This window comes from Nicrophorus vespilloides, unplaced genomic scaffold (assembly GCF_001412225.1).
Source record: "Nicrophorus vespilloides isolate i.1.1-1 unplaced genomic scaffold, Nicve_v1.0, whole genome shotgun sequence".
In the NCBI taxonomy this organism is placed as follows: domain Eukaryota; kingdom Metazoa; phylum Arthropoda; class Insecta; order Coleoptera; family Silphidae; genus Nicrophorus; species Nicrophorus vespilloides.
In genome coordinates this window covers 19,421-43,758 of record NW_017096559.1, presented here as the reverse complement: position 1 = coordinate 43,758, position 24,338 = coordinate 19,421, and the positions used below count along the sequence as shown (strand labels likewise).

General features: G+C 31.2%; 3 protein-coding genes across 4 annotated transcripts; 2 read left to right on the top strand and 1 right to left on the bottom strand.

Moving 5' to 3' along the window:
* Positions 1–45: 45 nt before the first annotated feature.
* Positions 46–1,082, bottom strand: LOC108557401. Its single transcript, XM_017913895.1, has 5 exons — positions 1,010–1,082; positions 609–822; positions 360–555; positions 171–306; positions 46–105 (listed from the first exon to the last, which is right to left on the bottom strand). Exons 2-5 carry the CDS (start codon positions 777–779, stop codon positions 102–104), a joined length of 507 nt encoding a protein of 168 aa, XP_017769384.1. The 5' UTR covers positions 780–822; positions 1,010–1,082; the 3' UTR covers positions 46–101.
* LOC108557400 (melanotransferrin) lies at positions 1,038–5,930 on the top strand. The gene is made up of 8 exons (XM_017913894.1): positions 1,038–1,245; positions 2,086–2,534; positions 2,591–2,885; positions 2,946–3,493; positions 3,552–3,716; positions 3,779–4,034; positions 4,778–5,360; positions 5,499–5,930. Exons 1-8 carry the CDS (start codon positions 1,197–1,199, stop codon positions 5,728–5,730), a joined length of 2,577 nt encoding a protein of 858 aa, XP_017769383.1. The 5' UTR covers positions 1,038–1,196; the 3' UTR covers positions 5,731–5,930.
* A 6,308-nt stretch (positions 5,931–12,238) lies between these two features.
* Positions 12,239–16,740, top strand: LOC108557402 (phosphoacetylglucosamine mutase). Of its 2 annotated transcripts, XM_017913898.1 has the most exons (8): positions 12,239–12,633; positions 12,799–12,973; positions 13,064–13,134; positions 14,697–14,826; positions 14,883–14,978; positions 15,046–15,406; positions 15,467–16,099; positions 16,154–16,740. In XM_017913898.1, the coding sequence occupies exons 2-8, from the start codon at positions 12,876–12,878 to the stop codon at positions 16,409–16,411; spliced, it is 1,647 nt and encodes a 548-aa protein (XP_017769387.1). In that variant the 5' UTR covers positions 12,239–12,633; positions 12,799–12,875; the 3' UTR covers positions 16,412–16,740. The 2 variants fall into 2 exon arrangements, with proteins under 2 accessions (XP_017769387.1, XP_017769385.1); XM_017913896.1 differs by lacking the exon at positions 12,239–12,633 and having other exon boundaries at positions 12,655–12,973.
* Positions 16,741–24,338: the final 7,598 nt, after the last annotated feature.

Below are 24,338 nucleotides of genomic sequence, written 5' to 3'. Positions count from 1 at the left end.
TCCATTGCGTCATCAGAGATCTCAAGATACGATTCGCATTCGGTACTTTGAGATTCATTATCGCATAGGCGAAATCCACGCGTTTTTGCCTCGACGAAAAATCATCTGCAAAATTAAAACTTAAATCAATATGAAAGCAAAATCACCAAAATGTTATTCATCTCTACTACTTTTCAATTGGAATATCTTGTTTTGAAATCAAACTAGATAAAAGCTCTTTGTTATCTGTGTGATATTCTATAGTTCTAAGTGGAGTAAATTCAAAGTCTTGTCCAAAAGCTTCTTGATCTTTCCTATTTATGAAATCTACAAAACAAACAATTTTAATTACAATCAATACCATTTAATTACAACTTTACCAATAGCCCCTTGCTTGCTTATATGCTTGTTTAATTGGTTTTCAAAGAAATTTAAAATCTCATTGGGTTCAGCAAGTTCTTTCTTGAATTGGAACTCATCTTCAGAAAATTCTAAACTGTTCAAATATATATTGCATGACTCTTCTGTAATTGCAAAGTGGTCACCCTTTTGCATGCAGAGATCTTTGATAAATTTCTGAAAAGCATAATTCAGTATTTCCATATAATTGGCAAATGCACTTACTCTACCATGTACAAGTGTCTGTTCTTGATTTTCTGTTTCTTGGGGTCATACAATAAAGATGTAAGTCCTTGACTGATCCCCAATATGCATTTAGAATTATTTATATCGAAGTCTTCATTTGATTTCGTAGATCCGTTTGTCGCATTCACAAGATACAAGATTCTTTCCAAAGACATCGCTGATTTAAGTAACCAAGTAAACAAAAATAAAGCACATAACCTTAAAATATTATTAGAACAATTTTACAATTAATTAATATCACGAACATCTGGTACAATATTATTTGAAATTATTTATATTTATTAATAAAAATAACTATAATTGTTGTATTTATTCATCGATTAATACAAAAAATGAATTTAAATTTGCCGCCAAACTGTTTAAATATGACAGCTACCAAACACACCTGTTTCTTCTTCAGTTGGTAGGTGGTTGAGTCACCAATTAAGCACCATTAAAACATAATCGTAGGTGGTTGTAGATGCATTGTTTTGTTGACCACCGATATTCTTAGTGTGTTTTAAATTTCATTTTTAATCAATTTTCAAACAGTCTGAAGAAGTTACTACCATTGATTTCGATCCTTGAACGCGATGGATTTCGCGTTTATTTTTTGTTTATTATTTGTTGGACTCAGCACAGGTAAATAACTACGGTTCTGGAAGGCGTGGCATTTGTTTTCTCTATATATCTATAGGATTATATGTGTTTTCTTACAAAGGGTTCAAATTTCAAAATAGACATCAAATGTTCATAGGATACATAAATGTTTTAGAAATAAAACAAAATTAATTAATAACGAGCGGTATTCAGTTTCTGTTATTCAGTACATTTATTGACATTGATAACAATATTATATAAAATTAAAGAAACAATTCATAACATCGTAAAATAACGAGAAATTTACTCTAATCTTGTATATTTAAATATCAAATTTCTAAGAACTTTTTCATTAAAATATAATTATGTATACATTTTATAGACATAAATCATAATTCCACTGACCAATCATTGACTATTTATTAAAATATAAATAAGTAAAATTATTTGTGTTAATATATATGATTTATCACAAAGTTAATAGTTAATTTGTTATTATATAAACTACATTACAAAACATATTTATTTTTGTAACATACAATAACCAATTAGTTTGTTACTATCTAAACAGTATTATTTTAATTTATTTTTCATTTGTTTTCTGAACTTGACAAGTGAAAGAAGTTTTCATTTTTTCTTAAATATAATTAAAATTAAAACTATATTTGTATATTGATAATTAATTATTAAATTGTTTATTATATGATGCTCATTAGTATGAAAATTCGTTAATTTCAATTGAAAATAATATAATAATAATTCAAATAAGAGTTAAAAGTTGAATTTAGAACATCGCTGAATGTGGAAATTAAAAATACGTTTGTAACTTAACATATATGATTTAAAATTTATTGTTATATTGTAATTTAAATGTATTTATAGCACAATATCTTCACGAGAAGATAGACCAGGATGCTTTTAGTGATAGAAAGACTGTCGTGCGATGGTGCACGGTGAATCCGAGCGAGCAGAGGAAATGCGAAGGTCTGTCAAGGGCCGTGGAAATGGATGGCATTCGGATTGGATACACCACATTCCAAATGTCATGCTACCAGGCATTTACGAAAGCCGAATGTCTGCATTTGCTGGACGCTGGCAACGTAACGCTGACCTCTTTGGATCCCGGCGAAGTGTTCATTGGAGGAAGGTACAACAGTTTGTTACCCATATCTCAAGAGCTTACCGAAGGAGGTCTGAACGAGCACTATTCGGTAGCCGTGATAAAGAAGAACTCTCTTAAGCATGTCCAGTCTATGAGGGATATGCGAAATTTGAAAGGATGTTTCCCAGGTGTCGACACGATGGCCGGATGGACGTTACCCATATATACTGTAAGTAATTGCAGTCGATAAATTGGATTCGTTTTATTAGTTTATACATTTTTCAGTTCATGAAAGAAGGCGGAATGGAGATTTTGGATTGCAACAATCATGTGAAAACTGCGACCGAATTCTTCGGTCCCTCATGCGCCGTGAACTCTCTTTCTGACAAGTACAACCCTATTGGTGATAATTCTGATAAACTGTGTTCCCTGTGCATCGGTAAAGTGCCAGGTGGTAAATGCACTGATTCCGATCCATACGCCGGCTTTGAAGGTGCCTTTAAGTGTTTACTCGAAGTGGGAGAAGTGGCCTTCCTGAAACATTACACTGTCAGAGATATGATTAACACTGATGAGTTCAGTAAGCAATTTGTATATTACCTAAAAAAACAATATTTAATAAGATAATCTTAATCTCCAGGCGATTTAAACAGAGATGCTTTTGAGTTGCTCTGCAAGGATGGGTCCAGAAGATCGGTGGATGATTATAGATCTTGCCATTGGGGTACAGTGCCCAATAACGCTATAGTGACGAGCTCCGCAGTTAATTCTAAAATCCGTAAGAAGTACCAGAAGTTCTTGGAGAAGTTGGCCAGTATGTACGGCGTGACCGATGGCAACCTACAAGATGATTTTGAGAGATCTAGGAATAAACGCCAGGTGTACAACGACTACAGGAATAACTACAGCAACAATAGGAACCAAAACGATAATAGGAACCAGAACGATAACAGCAATAGCAACAATCCTTACGAACAAGGTCCTTTCTCAAGAGATCCGCATATTATTAACCGCGATCAATACGGCATCAACATTGATCCATACGAGGATAGGACTACTTACAACAGGGATCGCGATGATAACTATAACGTGCCGAGTCACAATCAAAACCAGTCTTATTTCGAGAAGAGATTTAATTTGTTCGAATCGTCTCCTAAATTCGGGGATAAATCGAACCTTCTGTTCCAAGTTTGTAGCTCCGCAACGACTTCATTATATATTAGATTATTAATGTTTCGCCTTTTAGGATTCGACTCGCAACTTCAAAGCTTTAGATGAAAAGCAGCAATTTTACACTGAGTTCTTGGGTCGCTACATGGATATTGTCATGGGAATTAGGGATTGTCCTGTTAATACTATGACACTTTGCGTTACTTCCGATGTGGAAATGGAAAAATGTACTAAGATGAAGGTAATTGTGACATATCTTTATAATCATTTCCAGTTTTAATGCTTTTTTAATTGATATTGCAGATCGCCTTGAAGGCTCAACTTTTGAAGCCCGAGATGATTTGCTTCAAGGGATTCTCTCAGAACGAGTGTATGAAGTTAATTCAAGAGGGCAAGGCCGATGTCACTGTGCTTGATGCTAGCGACGTATACACCGGAGGTTTGAATTACAATTTGGTGCCGTTCATAAGCGAAGTTTACAATTTGGGAAAACCAGAGTATTACGTTGTTGCCGTTGCTAAAGAGTCTGATCCAGACACAGAATTAACGTATCTCAAAAGTAAGTAACAGTATTTATTACACTAATTCTCTTTTAATGACTCAATTCTTGTATATTGTGAGAAAGTATGTAGTATTTACAATTATTGGTATGTATAAACACGGAACAAATATCGAATGAACATTTACATTATATATATATGACTTCTGTTTAAGTTATCTTTTTCTTCTTAAAATTTGAATCAAATAAATAATATCCACGCGCATATGACAAATGTACCCAAAGTGTACATTCGTACTTCATACGTTCGAGTGAACGAAAAGAGACGTGTTACCAACAAATTGTACTAGTAACTTTCAATCACGTAGCGGATATAATTTATGTATATAGTCATAACTGAGCGATGAGTGTACTTGAACTTTTGAAAACATGTAATATTATGTTTTATATTGTTGTTTAGGAATTTCTAATTTTGTTGCCTTTGTGTTATTTATGTTATTTATAATTTAGAAACCTTAGAAATTTATGTTTAAAAATACAGCAATACTTCGAATACTGCGGGAAATCGGTTCCACCAATATCCCTCACTGTTTGAAACTGTACGAATCGCACAAAAATAATTTTGTTTACTACTTTTTTTTAGAATTAATTTTTATTTTGATCAATTAAAATTTAGTTTTTTATGAAATATTAAATCCGCACTGATCGAAGCCACGCTATGCGATGCTGTATTTAGTCATTTTGTTATATTTAATTCAAATATTTAAAAAAACTTTGATTTAATAAAATATTTTGCGTTTCAGATAAAAATACGTGCCATGGTGGTATAAATACAGCTGCTGGTTGGGTGTATCCTTTGGCGTACCTCTTGAGCAACGGATGGATTAGACCTTACGGCTGCGACAGCATTCGCGCTGCAGCCGAATACTTCACCAAGAGCTGCATTCCAGGAGCTTTAAGCTCCGATTACAATACGGGTGTACCATATGATAATATGTGCCATTTGTGCCACGGAACTGCGTACCGGTATTGCCGAAGGGATGCTTCCGAAGACTACTATGGACACACCGGCGCCTTCAGGTGCTTGGTGGAAGGCGGAGGACATGTGGCATTCGTGAAACATACTACAGTGAATGAAAATACCGGTGGTAAACGTAAGGAATGGTGGGCCAGGGATGCCCTGATGGATGATTTTGAGTTACTGTGCCCCGATGGCACAAGGGCCGAGGTCACCGATTACGAGAAGTGCAATTTGGGTAAAGTAAAGGCGAACGCTATCGTCACTAGAGGAAGCACCGCCTATAACGAGACTCAGATCAACTCTTACATCAATCTCTTTCTATACGCACAAACTTATTATGGAAGGAAGATTCCCGACGAATTCAGGTACGAGCTTTAACAATAATTGATATAAAACAATTTTATATCTGTTCTTTTATATTATCAATATCTGAATACACAACAATTTTATACTTAAATAATGCAAATGTTCAAATCTAACATACTAATTGTTGTGTACTTCAGTTTCAGTATGTTCCATTCGCCTCCACCGTACACAGATCTGATCTTCCAAGATGCCACCACTCAGCTACAGATCATACCAAGGGAAATGAGATATTATTCCGATTACCTAGGCAAGGACTTCATGAGGGCTCGCAGAGTTGTTGATTGCAGAGCCGGTGCTTCCAATTTGCAACAATCTATAATCGCCTTGTTATTTTCATCTTTATTCGCGATGTTGGTTCTACGGCATTAACATTTATATTAAAATAGTGTACAAAAAAAACTGTCACAATTATTAAAGCATTTTCTTAGGACCAACAATTAGCTTGCATAAATGCATGATATTATATCAATAGATTAAGTCTCATCTGTACATAATTTCATTATTTTCTCATATTTTCTTTGTTTGTTTTTTTAATTTCTTGTGATATAAAAATATCCGTCCATTTTTATACATGTTGACATGAAATTTTTTAGAGATCTTATATTTAATATTAACATCATTTGTATTTTTTTAACAAAAAAAAAATAACGTACAAATATATTTGTAAATAAAAGAAATGTTTGTTACATATTTCAGTATTATTATTTAGAAATCTATTTCCTCATTATCTTATTCCTCAATTTGTTTGGAAATATTTAGTTCCTCGATGAATCTTATTGATTCTCATTTGGATTTTGTGAATAAAAAATAATTGAAATGTTTCAACTTAAACAAATATAACGTAACGTAATGGTTGAATAAAGAAAATATTATTAATTTAGCTGCTTGTGGAGTTTGTATTATGGTAATTTCTTGCAATAAATGTTATTATTATTATTTATAATTAATACAAAGTTTACGTATTTCAATAATTAAATTGAACTTACAGAAAATAACCTTGTTCTCATTTTACCACAAATGTCTAATAAAGATATTAAAATAGTCAGGTAACGTTGTGCTATCATTTATAATGTCAACTATGAATGAAATTATCTTTATTATTATATGACCTTTCCAAAGGTTACTGCTTCAAATGTTACTGAAAAACATTACAATAACTCTAAACCCGAACAAATAATGTAAAATTAAATTATATGTAAAATTATATTATAACAAACGTAGTTAATATTATCTGTTGTCAACATGACGTTCGGGTTTGCAATGGCATTGTTGCTAGTAGAAATTTATCTTTTCTTTCATATTAAAATATTATGAAAATAGAGTTAAATCTAAAAAAGTTAAGGATTTTAATACAGCCGGGATTTCGAAAGTCGGGATTTCAATAGACGGTCTTTCGGTTGTCGGGCTTGCGATATAGACCCACTTTCTCTACAGAGACTCTACAGTTTGTTCGAAATGGGAGAACCAAAGATTTTCCAGAACGACTACCTGGGCCATATACAAAAATACACATTTCTTTATTTGCAGAAGAAAGCGATAAGCTTTTCTATTAACAAACAACTACAAAATTTCACTTCAATAAAATTTCCTTCATTTTCAACGCTTCATTTTCAGAGTAGACCAAACGTATTTAACAACTAACACTAACTAAAGTTTCCAGCAGAGAGAAAAAAGAAGGATACATATGCTAAAAGGTATTTTGAAAACAAGATAATTGCTTAGTTATTAATGTTGGCTCTTATTTAGAAGTAATGATAATTTCTTATGAAATGCTTAAAGAAAGAAAAAAAAACATTGGTATAAGTTTCTTTCGCCTTATTTCCATATGATTTTATTTATTATTTGAATAAACCAATGAGGAAGGTTTCAATCGCGAATAATTATAAATAAATTAGCCCTTTGTAGTTGACTTTTTTGAAATTGTATATATTTATTTTGTTCTTTTTATTGCTGTATATGTTTTTTTTGCACGACTAATGCAATAAACATTATTATTATAAATAAAATATTCACTGATATTGATGTAACAGATCGAATATGTACATATGCAAAGTTTGTATTTGAATATCAATATCACGTTCGCATTGCGTCGTTCGAAATCGGATTGGTTTTGAAGGATTCAACATATTTTCGCATTCTCTAAACATATTTCATAATAATGAAAAGCAAAAAAGGACTTTTCAGAGACCTACCAAGAAATCTGATTTTCTAAATAGGGAAAACATGTGAAAACGCAAGATAATAATAGTAAGAGAAATTTCTCGGAATGTTGGTGTCAGTAGGTATAGTTTCTTTCAACTATTTAGTTTGTTCGAAAGTTTGCTTCTTCAGAACGACTACCTGAGACAAACGGAACAATATACACATTTATTTTGTTGGCTTCAGGAAAGGCTATACTAACAACAATCATAGATAAAATGTTCCTTCAAAATAACATAACTTTCCAATACAATGTAATAATTTTCGAATAGATTATCTTTCCCAATCTTTAACAGTACACTAACCTTTAAACATCTACATATAAACACTAAGAAAAATTTAACTGTGCAAAAAACAAAATATATATATATAGGTAGAGCTCTGCTTCATAAGAAGCACAGGTGTCTTTTTTTAGAAGTAATGACAATTTATTATGAATTGATTTTTTTATACGATAGATAAGTCTTTTATTTTTCGTTTTATTTTCATATAATAATAACAAATTATTAACCAATTATTTGGAAATTGAATTAAAACAGTTTTCAATTTCGTATAATAATGAATAATGCATTCATATTGATGTAACAGATCGAATATGTAAATTGCAGTATGTGAATATGAGCAGATCAATCGATCATTCGCAATTTGTCGTTCCAAATCGGATTGGTTTTTCAGGATACAAACAAATCTATATGAACAACTATGTAATTCTGGTTGAATACGTACATCATTAATTAAGTAATAATAGTGCATCATTGGAACTTCGATCAGTACAGAACAAATTTTACAATATATGTAAACTAATAATGTAAAATTATTCTTGTATAATATAATAATTTATAAGTTTCATTCGACAAATATTAATTCTATAAGGTTGTATAAATTCAATAAATGAATCTATATTGCATGAAAATAAATAATAAGTATGCTAATATTATTTACATATTAATTATTTCAACAATTTTCTTCTTATATATATGAACATTAGAAAATTTTATAGATATAAATAATTTAATTTTCTGCATTATTTCTCTTAAATTCCAGTACTTTTATCCATCATCAATTACGACTTATTGCTGATTAAATCAGTGTGAATAATAAATTGACTGGTTGAAACCGGACTAATCGATGTCTCTAAAACCGAAAAAAAAAAACGAACAAATAGACATTTCACTATTTTTCTTTTACAGCCTAAGAATAAATCTAAAACGTATATTTACTTTTTGCCTATTGAATAAATACAAATATTGTAAGGTACACATTATGCACAGTGTATTTGCAAACATCTCTGTGATTTTTAGAGCTTTGAGAGAAAGATCACGTTCCTAAGATTAATTTGTTGTATCATCCTTTTTTTTTGCATGTAATTTTATAGTTATTGTAAACATATTGTTAGTACTTGGTTTATTTACTATTATTTAAATAATAATATTGTTTAATGTAACAGTCGTATAAAACAAATATAAACAGTTACAAATTACGTGATATGGTTCATGCTTTTAAAGATAAGAAGATAATTTTAAAAAAACCTACTAACGCTGATTCGATATAATGCGGTATACTCGAATCCTAAAAAATATAATTTAACATACTAAATGTTAAAATGACTTAATTTGACGGTGTTTTGTTTAGCGCTGGAAAGCATCTTAAGTGCGAAAAGAGGTCTTACTGCATATACAAAATAATTTAGTAGTATAAATCAATAACATTTTTAAACAGTTCATCAGTAAACAAAGTACAATAACATATGGCACGTCACGTCGCGGCAATTCAGCTGTTGAAGATTCATTTATTTATGTGCAGAAAATACATTTGAATGTTTGATAAACACGCTAGTAACTCATTTGCATGCGTTTGCGCATTGCATGAAATATACGTAAATTAAATACTAATAATATGTATTCAACAGTGACATAAAACAAATTTAAAAAATAAAACATATTTAAAGAAAAAGAAAACAGTTGAAAATGGCTATTGACCATATGTCTTTATGCATTCCAGCAATAAATAATATTATTGCCATAATATTTATATAACAATTTTTATTGGACCAAAATGCTAACGACTATACTCTTTGGAATTTATTGTGATCTTCCTATTCTAATTACGTTACTATATTACGTATTTATTGTTGATGGATTTGCTACTTCCCTCAGGAAGAAATTTGTCTGCTCTAAACGCAAGTTAGAAGGAACTTATCATATTTAAAAGATGTGACCTCCATATTATATTAATAAGCAATTAAAACTGAGCAAATTAAAGCTGACTTCATATTAGGATTTTAACAACAAATCGGATTTAACAAATATAATAATAATAAAAAGTCACCGTGACTGAAAACAAAATTTAAAAAGTTGCCTTTATAATATGTTTGATTACATCAATATGATATATTTAATTAAAATCTAAGTGTCCTTTAGCAACTCGTTAAAAATATATATATTTTCACTTGTTAATTATAATAATGTAAAAGAACCATACATTTACATAAATATTTAAAGAAAAAGAAATGACAAAAATTACGGGCTTTCCGCACTATAATTATTATTTATTTAACTTACATTATTGATAATATATACATGATGCCATCATTTTTTGTTCCAGAAGACGCATATTTTCATGTAAAGAAGTTCAATATTGAGTTGATTTTTTTCCTAAATATATGAAGTAATAAAACGTACGGAGAAAAACTCAATGGAATGTAGCATTTTTTTTTATTTTTCTCGCTTGGTTTGGTGCAGTCGCAATAAATAATTCTCAATTTAAATTCTTGTAGTTAAAATTAAAGATCCAAGGTCCAAAAATAATATGCATAATAGGGTCAACAAACCATCAATCTGACATTTTGACAAAGCTCTTTTCAACCATTGACTTTAATGAGGGTATTATTAGATCTTTAAATATATAACAGTCTCCCAGACAGACGTGTCGAAACGGGATGTTTCAATTTTCAGAACAAGTAACTAATATTTTGTTATTATATAATTAAAATTATTAATAAACGCAGTATAAATATTTTTATCGTATTCATGTTTATAGCAATTTTCTAAAAATATATAACGTCAACTAGATTAAAAAAAAAGATACATTCATAATTGTCTTATTTAGCGTTCCAGTTTATTACTTGAATTGTAGTAAATTTATTTAATGTTTGTTTTTGGCTTAATTTACATTTAAATTTCTTTATTGCAATTTAAGTAAACTTAGTTAAATCTCTATCTTTTCTTCATTCATTGTAATTTTTAATATAGCTCGAAACTGCACTGTATCCAATGTTAAGTACTTGTCATGTAAATGTATTCAAATCGGTTTAAAAATTCTGACAAATGCATTCCAATATTTTTTTAATCTTATACAGCATTCAAGGCGATCTTGTTTTTCTGAATGTCGTTTACCGGTCGTAACCTTATGTATATTTTTAATGTTCCAAGGGTTTGGAATTTACAGTATTTTTCGTAAGATTATCTTTTGATTGGAAACATAATTTTTGAAATATATGTTTCATATCATATCATGCATAACTAAAATAATCATTTTTATTTGCATTGTTTATTTTGTTTAGGGTATTTACTAAGATTATGACAATTTACACAAATTCACTGAAATTCAAGATTATTAGTTTAATTCATTTAACAATGCAACAGCTTTATCTAATTGATAAAATTGATGATAAACTGAGTTCTATTCAATGAAATATTTTGTTTTATACAATTGAGATAAAAATGTAATTTTCAATTTCATTTAATTTTTAACATCGTCGATCACGTTAAATAGTGTTTAGTGGTCTCGTTCTATTAAATCTGAATTGAATAAGGTAAAATTTATTTTTTTTTAATTTTAATAAAAGCAAAATTACGCTAAATTATAGGAACAGATGTCAAACAAAAAATGGTAAATTGACACAATTGAAATGTACATTTTCTTGTTAAATTTATTAGAACTGAATGTCTTTATATTATTTCAATTGTTATTATTTCTAAATTGATATTAAAAAAATTGAATACAAAGTTGACAGAATATAAAACTAATTTCATCTTAAAGAAATGCCATTGTTGTTGTCAAATATATTATTTCTATAGTATTTATTTAACAATTTTTATTGGCCGATTTAGGACTAAAGTCCTATCGACTATAGTATTTCTACCCTTTTATCAAAAATAATTTACAATAAATTATATACCTTATATTTATATTATAATTTTATAAAAAAAGCTGATTTATTTGTAAATGTAATAAGAAAACAGTGCTGATTATATAAATATGTTTATGAAATAATAAGAAGATTAAGTTTAAACAAAAAGAATAATACATAATTAATAATATTTTATTGTCTTCATGAACTACACAATGGGTTATTGAACGAGGTCTTTCCCCTCAAAATAATTAATTCATAAAAATGTATAATTATATTAAATCTGTAAAATTTACAACTAATTTACAGTTGTAATAATTGTTTATTATGATGATATGATTTGTTAATATTTTGACTAAGTGTGTTATGGATATTGCCATAAATTGTAAATTAGAACATTTCAATTGAATCAATTGACGGAACGATCCCCACCACCTCGTGGCCAATCAAATTCCGGACAGCAATTGGTCATACGCAGAGGCGCGCTTTTACCTAATTGGTCCATTCGAAAGATGCCAATTCATGACATCCTAGAATCTAGATAATTGCTAGCCCACTCATAATCCCGAGTAATTAAAATGCAGAGATATAAATAAATGCAACGTTGCCTGCGTCGTTCTCTAAATCGTTGAGAATACGGAAGGCGAGCATGAATCAGCTCGGCCTTACTACACAGCCTTATTTCTATGCGGAGACGTTCGTTCTCAGAGACATCGTCGTCAGTTTCGCGCGTGCACATTCGATTCGAATACTTCCAACCAACGTTTGCCATTTAACAAGTACATCTCAAAGAAACTGTTTACAAACACGGAGTTTAAATATTTTAATCTTATCATCACGAGATATAGAAAGTTAGCAGACGTACAACAGGAGGCGCACGGTTCGTGCCAGTGATTCCAGTAGTTGAGCCGAAAAGGCTGAAGTTCGGGTGCGAAGCAAAGGTAATGTAACGGTGATAACCTATTCAACTTTTAAGCGCACTCAGTTCCCACAGTTTGGTGCATTCGTTGTGCGTTAGAGAGTGAAAGCGCTTTTCCCTATTATTAATATACCATAAATGCCATCGGCTCCGCACTACGGTCTTTTACTACTATTACTCATTGCAGAGGTCTCCTCCAATCCCCTACTACGAACATCATCAATAGTCGGTGAATGTGAGCAAGTTCGAGCGGCTCCGACCAACATGGCAAGTTTTAGAACGGTTTACGCTTTCGCCAGAGAAATGCACCCGAAAACAGAGAAGGCCGATATTCAATATGGAACTGCAGGATTTAGAACCAAGTAAGTACAGACCCAAAGGGATGAAAGTAACATTTTTAGGTTATAATCTGAATACATTGAACCACCTTAATTTTTATGTTTTGCTTTTAGGGCAAGCAAACTGGGATATGTCATGTACCGGATGGGATTGCTGGCAGTACTTAGGGCTCGATACAAGAAAGGTAAATTATTTCAATAATTGGCTAGCAAAAATATTTAGGTGATTCACATTATTATCTAGTTGAAAAACTTCCTTATATAAATTACCAACAAATTACACTAATTATATTCAATAGAAACTAAAACTATAATGTCACTTTGCTTTGCAAAAGATACTTAAGTAATTTTTAATGACATAATATATATAATGAAAGAAGTTATCGGTTCATACATAATAAAATAAACCATATGGATCAATAAAATTATGAATGTATTATACATTTATATTCATGGTTTATGTATTAATTATATAAACAAATATATTTACATATATATATATATACTTACATAATATTTTAACATTTAAGTTAGTTAATCACACAAATTATTAAATTGATTGTAGTGTTGTCAGTATAAAGAAATGTCATTGTCAAATTTAATATAAAGTAAAGAATAATATTAAATTATAATGACCTGAAAGGCCTTTGGTTTACATAATACTGTTTTTATTATTTTTAAATGAATATCGTTTAAATTTTTTATTTCAATAATATAGTATTATTTATAATGTTAAAAGCTAATTTCAAATGATAAAATGTGGTTATTATATTATTTATATTTAAAGTTATATATTTATGTATTATCTACATTAAATTTTCAATGTTATTTAAAAGTGAAAGTTTATTCAAAGCATTACGGGTAACTACAGTCACTAAACTTAATTTATTATAAAATCTTGAAACTATATGTTAACAATATATTAAAGAAAAGTATCTTATTGAATCTCTATTTAGAAAAATAGGTAATATTATTTTAGTTGATTAAAAAAATTTAAAGAAATTTGGTTTTTCAAATGATTGTAAGTAATTTTATATTTAATATCATAAAGGTGAGAATTTAACTAATAACATTTTTTTTTAGAAAATGCAATTAGTTAAATAATAATTAAATAGAAAATAAGATTAATTAATTAATGCAATGTGAACTTTTTTGAATGTATTATAATTTCAATACTTGTTTGACCAGTTTTTCTTTCACATGTAGTTTCTCTTTTAAATTCTCATTAACATTAAATTCTATTAAATTCTCATCACGTTATCCATGAAATTATTTTTGGTGATTTAGATATTTTCAAAAATTTTATATTGCAAAAAAAATTGTGTTCTAAGAATATTATTCAAGATAATATTTATGAAGTGAATCCATTTTAACTATGTTTTCAATATTTCAACTATAATTAGTCTCAACGTTTATTTATTTATATTATGATTAATTTTTAATATATCTTTAATTGAAATAACTGTTAATTTAAAGATGATATATGAAAGTATACTCATTAAGAATGTTAAAGTATATAGAGCAGAACATTACTTTTACTTTTCGAAAAGCTTTTGTTGGCTTTATTGTATATTATCTTTTTAATACTAAGTAATAATTTATTTATTTTTTAAAATTAAAATTAATTCCAACTTTCATATAATGTGTCTATACAACAACATTTACCATAAAAACTACTTGTTTCATTGCTTGACATATACTTTTTGTTTGATTTCGTATGTATTTTAAATCAATTATTTGATTTCAGCTGTGATTGGTGTTATGATTACCGCTTCCCACAACCCTGAACCTGATAATGGTGTGAAACTGGTAGATCCACATGGCGAGATGCTGGAGCAGAGCTGGGAGAAATGGGCAACGAAATTCGCCAATGTTGGGTGAGTACCTGAGAAAATGAAAATTTAAAGAGATTTGATACAGTGTGATATTTCAGTGATGATCAATTGGAGGACGTGATCAAGGAAATCGTCAATGAGTTCAACATTGACATGACAAATAGGGTAGAGATTTTCATAGGAAAAGATACAAGGTGAAAGTGATTTAATTGTTTATAGCCAACGCATGTATACTCATTTATGTATCTTTCTGAAATCCAGGCCGAGCAGTCCAAGTTTGGCAAAGTCATTGATGGACGGTGTTTTGGCCTTGTCTGGTAAGCCAGTTGACTTTGGCATTGTCACCACTCCGCAGTTACATTACTTTGTCACCTGCAAGAACACGAGGCACGCTTATGGTGTTCCCACCGAGGTGGGATACTACATCAAACTAGTGACTGCCTTTAAGAAGCTCAGGGGCGAGGAATACAATAAAGGAAATTACAAGAATCTGATATTCTACGATGGAGCTAATGGAGTAGGATCTAAGAAAATAAAAATATTCCAGGAGCAACTGGGAGAGTGCCTTAATGTGCGTCATTTCAACGATGCTGGCATCGGAACAGGCAAATTGAATTTTATGGTAAAGTCTATTTTTGTTAGTTTTGATTAGCGATATTTATTATTGATATTATGTTTTAAGTGCGGAGCCGATTATGTTAAATCGACGCAATCGTTCCCAACTGGTGTTCCGGTGGAGAAGAACAGGAGGTGCGCGTCAGTGGATGGAGATGCTGACAGAATAGTATACTATTACGTGGACGATGAGGAGAACTTCCATTTGATGGATGGTGATAGAATTGCAACGCTGATCGCAAGCTATCTTAAGGAATTGTTACAAAAGACTGGGATTGATCTCAACTTAGGCTTAATTCAAACTGCATACGCCAACGGCGCATCTACTGAGTACATCACGAAGCAACTTAAAGTACCTGTCGCCTGCGTCTCAACCGGCGTGAAGCACTTGCATCACAAAGCTTTGGAGTACGATATCGGTGTGTACTTCGAAGCTAACGGTCATGGAACTGTCGTCTTCAGCCAGGCGGCTAAAGACAAGCTGAAGGAGGCGCTGAAGAGCGAAGATAAATCGGAGACTGAGAAGAAGGCGATCGAAAGGTTCCTGACTCTTATCGATGTTATTAATGAGACCGTTGGTGATGCCATATCCGATATGCTTCTAGTCGAAACCATACTGCACGATAAAGGATGGGACGTGAAGGACTGGGAAGCAGCATACACCGATCTGCCAAATAAATTGGTGAAAGTCGTAGTTGAGGTAATTCTACCTTCAAAACCCACTAATCCTTTATTAATACTATTTCATTTGTAGGATAGAAATGTTATTACCACAACAAATGCGGAGAGGATTTGCACGAGTCCGAACGGTCTGCAAGATGAAATAAATTCTTTGGTAGCTAAATATAGCAAGGGTAGATCATTCGTGAGACCCTCGGGTACGGAGGATATAGTTAGGGTATATGCTGAGGCAGCTACCAAGGAAGATACGGATCGTTTGGCGGCGGAGGTGGCGAAGAAAGTGTACGATATGGCAGGAGGAACCGGCCCTGCGCCAGTCATACCACAATAGAGAGCGACAGTAACTTACACATTACCTCTGAATTTGTGATCGCGCGCATTTTTTTTTACATATATATATTTGATACATTCCTCAACGAAGAAACAAACAATTGCCATTTCTATACAACTATGATACTAATAAATTCATTGCCGTAGATTTTAGGTGATGGTGAACCACGTTTTTTAACACTTGACAATTTTTACTGCCTTTTTACCATGGTGCAATAATATGTAAGTCGTCCGTGAATTATCCTCAAACGGTTTTATATGTATACCTATGTTTTCTATTATAAACTTATTTATTGCTTTTAAAAGTTAATATATAGGAGAAAATGTTATCGAAATGAAAAATATATATTATTGCTTCTCACTCTCTTCTATTTTATTATATTAAATAGCAACCCTATCGACAACGCATAACACGTAGCTACGTAAATCCTAGACGAAACTGCGTAAAACGAAGTCACTTTAGCATAACAGGTAGAGCTTTTTTCGTTAAAACATGATTTAATAGCAAATTCCAACCCTAAAGTTCTCATTTCTTTGAACGGAAAGCTTGTGGCAGTTGCGGATTACAGTCGATTCCGCTTAATAGGAATTAGTACAAAAATATAGAATTAGTTTTTTTTAATATCTTATTTAATAAATTGCACAAAATAAAACAAAAAAAATATACGTACTACATAATATAATATGATATAAATTCTGGAACAATATGGCGTGGTCCGTCCATTACTGTCCCGATGAAACGGAGTAAATTTGTGTTTGTCCCTAATAACCGACTGCCCGGATTAACCGATGTCCCAATTAAACGGAATCAACTGTATTCGGAAATGTTTCAAATGTTTACTTTGCGTTAAAAAACATTTATGGAAGTTCAAATCTTTTTTTGCCCATTTTATGTACCTTCTATATTAGGATAGTTTTTCGCTGTTACGTTCAATAGTGCGATAGTAAAAGCGGCGATGATATACCAATCAGAAAATTTCCTCCGCTTGATTCTCTATATGCTACGTAAATGTGGATCATCTATTAGCAGTGCTTTTTTAACATTAAGATCTTGACATCAGTTGACATAGAACTGATTCAAATTTCGTTGTAGTGGCAAAAGTTCCATGGCTGTAAAATGTTGTCGACAAGATAATTAATTTATTGCGCGTCTACTACATCATTTTTAAAACTTGTGTACATATATTATGTGTATTTTTGAATATGTTTCATTATACGAATAAAAATCCGGAAATTTTAGAACGGATTAAACTCTTTAAGCGAGGTTCCACTGTATATGACTTTGTTTGCTACTTTGGTACTACTTTGGCCCTGTGGTACATCCTAGATCCCTTAAATCTGAAAAGAATAACAGACAATAACAGAATGAACAGAATTGTGAAGGCATCGAAACGTATTTGGTGATATATTAATTGTGATTTTGTGAAAAATATTCTTTCAATGTTCAAATTATCGAAACGGATCTCATATTGTATTGTCAAATTAAATTTTGTTGCAATATATTTATAAAGGTAAGCCTGTATTATTTGTTGGTACATATTTGTGTGTCTGTAGACAATAAATTTAATAATATTAACACATTAAGTTTTATTTAAATGAATTTATTTAGATAAGATTTAAATGCATTAAGAAATTCTTTTCTTAATGCATTTTAATTACTAAAATATTTTCAGACAGAAAATAACAGTCCCATTTGAAAACATAACATATTTAAATTATTTCGGAGCGTAGCCCCCTCGTGCTATATTATTATTATTAATAACAATAAATTATTATTAATTTATTTGATTTTGTTGAATTATTCATAATTAATTAAAAATGTTATTGTAGACATTTTCGATGTAGTATACTTATACTTACTTATGTATATATAATACGGCAATAACAATTATGATAATATGGTTGGACACAACAGTCTTTCCAGTTGTTATTACCGCATTGATATTGTTCCTCTTGCTATTTGTGACCTTGGCGACAGCTGGGAATTTAGCCCGTTTGGATAATCGCTATTGCTTTCCGTGAGGTGAGTTAATAGATATATATATTTAATAAGTAACTTTATTATTTTGTTTTACATTTTTATAGCCTTTTTTAAGATGAAAAGAACATTTATGTCCGGTGCTGAGAAACGAAAACGGAAGAGAGAGAAAGAATTCGAAGAATCTGAACTTCAAGGAGATCAAATTAAGCAGGAAGGAGAAGAAACAATCAGTCAAATTGAATTTCTAGCACCTCGATCTAAAAATACAAATTCAAGAGGCAGCTCTTGTAGAACACCATCAGATCATGTGTGTCTAGACAGCAGTGAACTGCAGCAACTAGCCGATGAATTCTTGGACAATGAAGACGTTATTTCCGAAAGCGATAATTCGGAAGTTGATGAGGTTATAAACAGCAATCATAATAGTGAAACCGAGCAAGATGCTGAAGAGTCAGGGCAGGAAGACGAAGATGTAGATGTAAATGACGAAGTAGATGAAGATGATATTTCTTTGGCTGTTCTAGCGAATGCCTATATTGGAAAAAATGGTAGAGAATGGTATAGAACTGCACATCCAAAAACCTCAAGAACAAGGACCCATAATTTACCAGGACCTACAAGAAATGCACGACAAGCGCTTTCTCCCATGGAAACTTGGAATCTCATGATTACAGATGATATCCTAGACCTTATTGTAATTTATACCAATATCTACATAGAACTTCAAAAGCCTAAATTTGCAAAAGAACGTGATGCATCTAAAACCAGTAAAGTAGAAGTAAAGGCTCTTTTGGGTTTGTTATACCATAGTGGTATGCTAAAATCAGGTAGGCTAAATACCAAAGATTTGTGGGCCAAAGACGGCAGTGGAATAGATTTATTTATTACAACTATGAGCCGAAAAAGATTTGTATTTCTTCTCAGATGCCTTTGCCTTGACGATGTGCGTGACAGGCGCAACAGAAGAGAAACGGATAAACTTGCAGCGATTAGGGAGATTTCTAATTTGTTTCTACGCAATATAAAAGCAGCGTATATGATTGGAGAATATTGCACTATAGACGAAAAGTTGGAGCCATTTAGAGGCCGCTGTGGCTTTCGCCAGTATATAAAAAGCAAGCCCGCTCGGCATAAAAATCTTTTTACTGGCAGATGCGAGAACATTTTATACAGCCAATTTTGAAATATATGCCGAAGGGTCCATTTTGGTTAGATACAAAGCCATCGTCTATCGTTCTTCGCCTTATCAGTCCAATCGACAATACAGGAAGAAACCTAACTATAGATAATTGGTTTATGAGTATACCTTTGGCAGATGACTTACTTCTCAATCATAAAACCACTTGCGTTGGTACTATTCGTAAAAATTAGCGTGAGATTCCGCCGGAATTTGTAGCTACAAAGGGTAAAGAAAGATACAGCAGCATTTTCGGGTTTTCAAACAATAAGACCCTCGTTTCTTATGTGCCCAAAACAAAACCACCAAAAGTAGTCTTGTTAGTTTCTACTATGCATCACGAGCCTTCCATCGACCTGGATACTAAAGAGAGAAAAATACCCGAAGCCATAACCTTTTATAACTCTACCAAAGGAGGTATAGATACCGTCGATGAGTTGTGTGGTAATTATTCTGTTTCCAGAAGATCGTTGCGTTGGCCACTCACAGTATTTTTTGGATTTCTCAATATTCAATAACAACTTCGAGCACCGTGTCTATCGCAGAGACTTTTTGAAAACATTATCAATAAACTTAGTAGAAGAGCAATTGACTTACCCTTCAACAATTGTCTTTTTGTCGAGAGACATAAAAACACGAATAACACTTATTAAACCAAAAAATGACGGAAAACTACAACAAAAAAGAGTGGTGAAACGTACTGGTGTGAAGACTGCGGTTACAAAGATCGAAAAACGTCTACATCGTGTGAATTGTGCTTCAAGTTAATTTGTAAACAACACGTGAAAGCGGTGTGTCAAAATTGTTTAAATGACAATAATTTCAACATCGAGGAACAAGAATAAAATTTGGAAGACGATTAACAAACATTATAGATTTTTTGTGTTACACTGTCAAAATGTGTTTTTACTTTTATTTTTAAAATATTTTGTTTGTAATAGAATAAACTAAATAAATATTTCTATTTGTGTACTAAATGCTTTCTAAAATAAATTTTTCCAAGAAATTATACATTATAATTACATAAGAAAGCATTCAAACTGATGTAATAGATAGTGGGTAAAATATACCCTGCGCGTGTCTTCATGTAATAAGAATACGCTCGCGTCCACAAGGGTTAACTGATGAAATGGTAGAATATTATTTAATAAATAAACCTTGCAAAGAATTTCGAGAATGGTTAATAATCTCAGAAACGAGTAAATCCTTTTACTGTTATGTATTTAAACTTTTTTCCAAATCTCAAATAAAATTGTTAACTGAATTTAAAGACTGGAAAAATGTAGTAAAATTTTTGAAAGAACATGAATCTTCTGAAGATCATTTGAAATCTATATTATGTTTTAAAAAACGATTATCAATTTCTAAACGTGTCGACTTACACATGGCGGAACAGAAATAGATGGGGAACAGAAATATTGGCGGGAAGTTTTTAAGCGAATTATTTCAACAGTTAAACTTTTGTTAAGTTTGGGAATAGCATTTCATGGTCATAGAGAAGACACGGATTCGAATCGAAGAGGAAATTTCCTAAGTTGAATAGATTATCTTGCAGAATTTGATAGTTTTTTGAGTAATTATTTACAAAAAATAAAAAATCCTGGTTACCTCTACCGTTAATTATTTGTCGTACGTGTGTGACGAGTTTATAAATTTGATTGGGAGCGAAGTCGAGAAGTATTTAATTGCTGAAGTTCAAGAAGCATTGTATTTTTCGATAATTGTAGATTTGACTCCCGATATAACCCATATGACTCTAATCTTACGGTTCGTTAATAAACAAGTAGATATCAAAGAAAGATTTTTTGGATTCTTTCAAATCGAGAATCATGATTCAGCATATTTAGAAAAAGTTGTATTGGAATAATTGTAAAATCTAGGTATTGATATAAGAAACTGTAGAGGCCAAAATTACGATAATGCGGCTAACATTTCTGAAACTTCTTGCACTTCTTTGACTTTGTTCAGAATATATATATATGTGTATTTTTCTTCATCCACTCGACGATGAAATATTCTGAAGGATAGTTTATCAGATACTAATAATGTGAAGAGAATAAACGACACTCGGTGGTCGGCTAGAGCAGACGCCGTATCAGCCTTAAGATTAAATTATAGGAATATAAAGGAATCACTAATTCAAATTAGTATAAGCAAAACGGATAAACCAATGAATAAATACAGTGGAACCTCGCTTAACGAGCACCTCACATTTTTCTCTTCTTCAGTTCTTTCCTCTATTTCCACTTCCAAATGTTGCATCGCTTTTAACTAACTCTATTAAATCCTCATTTGTTATTTTCCGATTATGCAGGTTAAATCTCCGCCTAAATCGTTGAAACCATCCATGGCTTGCTGTAAATGATTCTGTCGAATTTTCGCCTTTACGTGCTTTCAAAGTGCCTTATTTTGAATTATTAAAAGGCTTATGGCATATTATTTTGCATCTGGTTGTCTAACCAGATCGCCAACAATTTTTCCATCTCATAAATTAGACCTGTTCGCTGCCTAGTTATTATGGCTTTAAATCTTGACGATTACACCGCCTCTTTCACCTCAACTTTATCCTTCAAGATCATTGAAATTGTCGAATGTACCAATTTCAAGTCATATGTTATTTCTTTAACCGTTTTACCAGCTTCATAGTCTTGTATGATTTTTCTTTTCATTTCAAGGTCGATAGCTTTCCTTCGTTTCTTAACAATTTCTCCAGATGATGTCATACTTTTCCTTTTCGTCGACATCTGTACTTGGGGTTACAAATACATTCGTCACTGACCGACACTCAGGCTGAAAATGGGGATTCCCCGAATTGTAGTCCGGAATTATATCGGTCCTAAAGCAGATAAGTCGTACAGTGAGGAGTACCTGTATAGTATAATTATGTGTAATAATATATTTAGAATAAAAAATATTTACAATTGCTTTTTTCCTTTTTCCTGCGCTATATTTGAACCTGGCGCTGAATAACATTTAATGATGATAACAATTTACCTTCGCTTACCATTTGATATATTTTTTTAATGTTTATTATATGTTCCCCCATGTATCTATTAAAATTGATTATTTGCTAGCTCTTTCGGTACTTGCATCCCTCGTTCATCAGTCCTCGTCGATGGAGTATGTTAAGGTTAGAAGAGGTTACACAGACAAAGGGAATAGTGAAATTGCAAAGCATCAATATACTATTGACATTTACCTACAAGATGACAGCCAACTAATAAATTAAAAAAGAAGAAAATAATGGTATTTTTTTTTATTGGAAAGTTTACCAAACACAAATGTCAACCGCCATAAGATTTACTTAATGTTCACAGGAATAGATTGGAAAATAAATACTATACGCATAATAAATAAATAAACTAATATTTCAAAGCTGTTAAATCTGTCACAAATTCGAAACGTACAGCGATTTCAGTCGGTGGCAGTGCTGTTCGATCTGGTTTGAGTACTTTCTAGTACTTTTGAGGAAGTCATTGTGTAAGAATAAGTAAAAGCTTCAATACACGAGTCACGACTCAGACACATCGTGGATGTCTCTTATACAGAGTTAGTTTATAACAATTATAATAATCTTGGTTGGACACAACCCCCTCGTTGAAGTAGAGTTTGCTGTGAAAAATAACTTAAAATAACAATTATGTTTGTACAATATTAAGAATATGTATAGTAGCTTCTTCTGAAATTCATAATAATATCAAAATATGATTAAAAAGATTTTCCATCGCTTTCTAACAGAAAAAATATAATAATTACAATAAAATACATATAAAAGTGTGAAATCTTTAACATCTAACTGTAGCAGATGTGTTCATTTGGCATGAAAATTAATTAATATCAGTTTTCTATAAAAAAAAAAGAAATTCATTTAAAAAATATTTATTATTATTCCATAAAAGGTTGATAATGTTTGTTTTCAAAATTAATATGACTTATCTAATGCAAATATATATTTATATTATCCCCATTCATTATCAGTCTCTAAAATAAGTTTAGCATCTTTCGGCGATGAACAATCATTTAAATATGGTGAAAATAATAACTTGTTTTTAAATTCTCTTAAATTTTCTTTAAAAGTACAAATACAAAAGTCCATTAAGGTATAAAATAAACGAGTTATCAAGTTAATTGTTCTGAATTTGTTAATTATAGTCAAAGATATCCTTTTTTTAAATTTTGTTTTTCTCGTTAATTTTACGCGTATAATATAATATTTTTTTATATTTATCTCTTTTTATCATATTGATAATAGATCGCAAGCCACCAGTTCTGTATCTGGAAACAGTGGCAGTGCTCAGTCGAATATTCATAATAATAACCCGTTAGAAAGTTTTATGCAACAGTAAACTTTGCAAGCAATCATTAACTTCAGTTTTAATGGAAATCCTAAATTTCGAGTACCTTGTTAAGAAATCCAATACTTTATTCAATAATGAAAAATTACACAATTTGGAATCTCAATTATTAGAATCAATCATATATAGTTTCGTGGGAGAGGCTCAGACCTTTTTCAGGGGGAAGGAAATTGATAGTTGGTTAGAGTTGCGTGCTATATTAACAAAATATTTTTCTGAGTCATCCAATGTTGCATTTTGGAGAAATAAACTACATGTTTGTCACCAGGGTGACAACGAAACTGTTCATTCCTTCAAAATTAGACTGAACGATATTTTTGTTAAAATTGTAGACACAATGTCTACTTCATTTAATGCACATATAGCGAGAGAACATAAACGTTTATTGCCCTTTGAAATATTGAATAATTTTAAA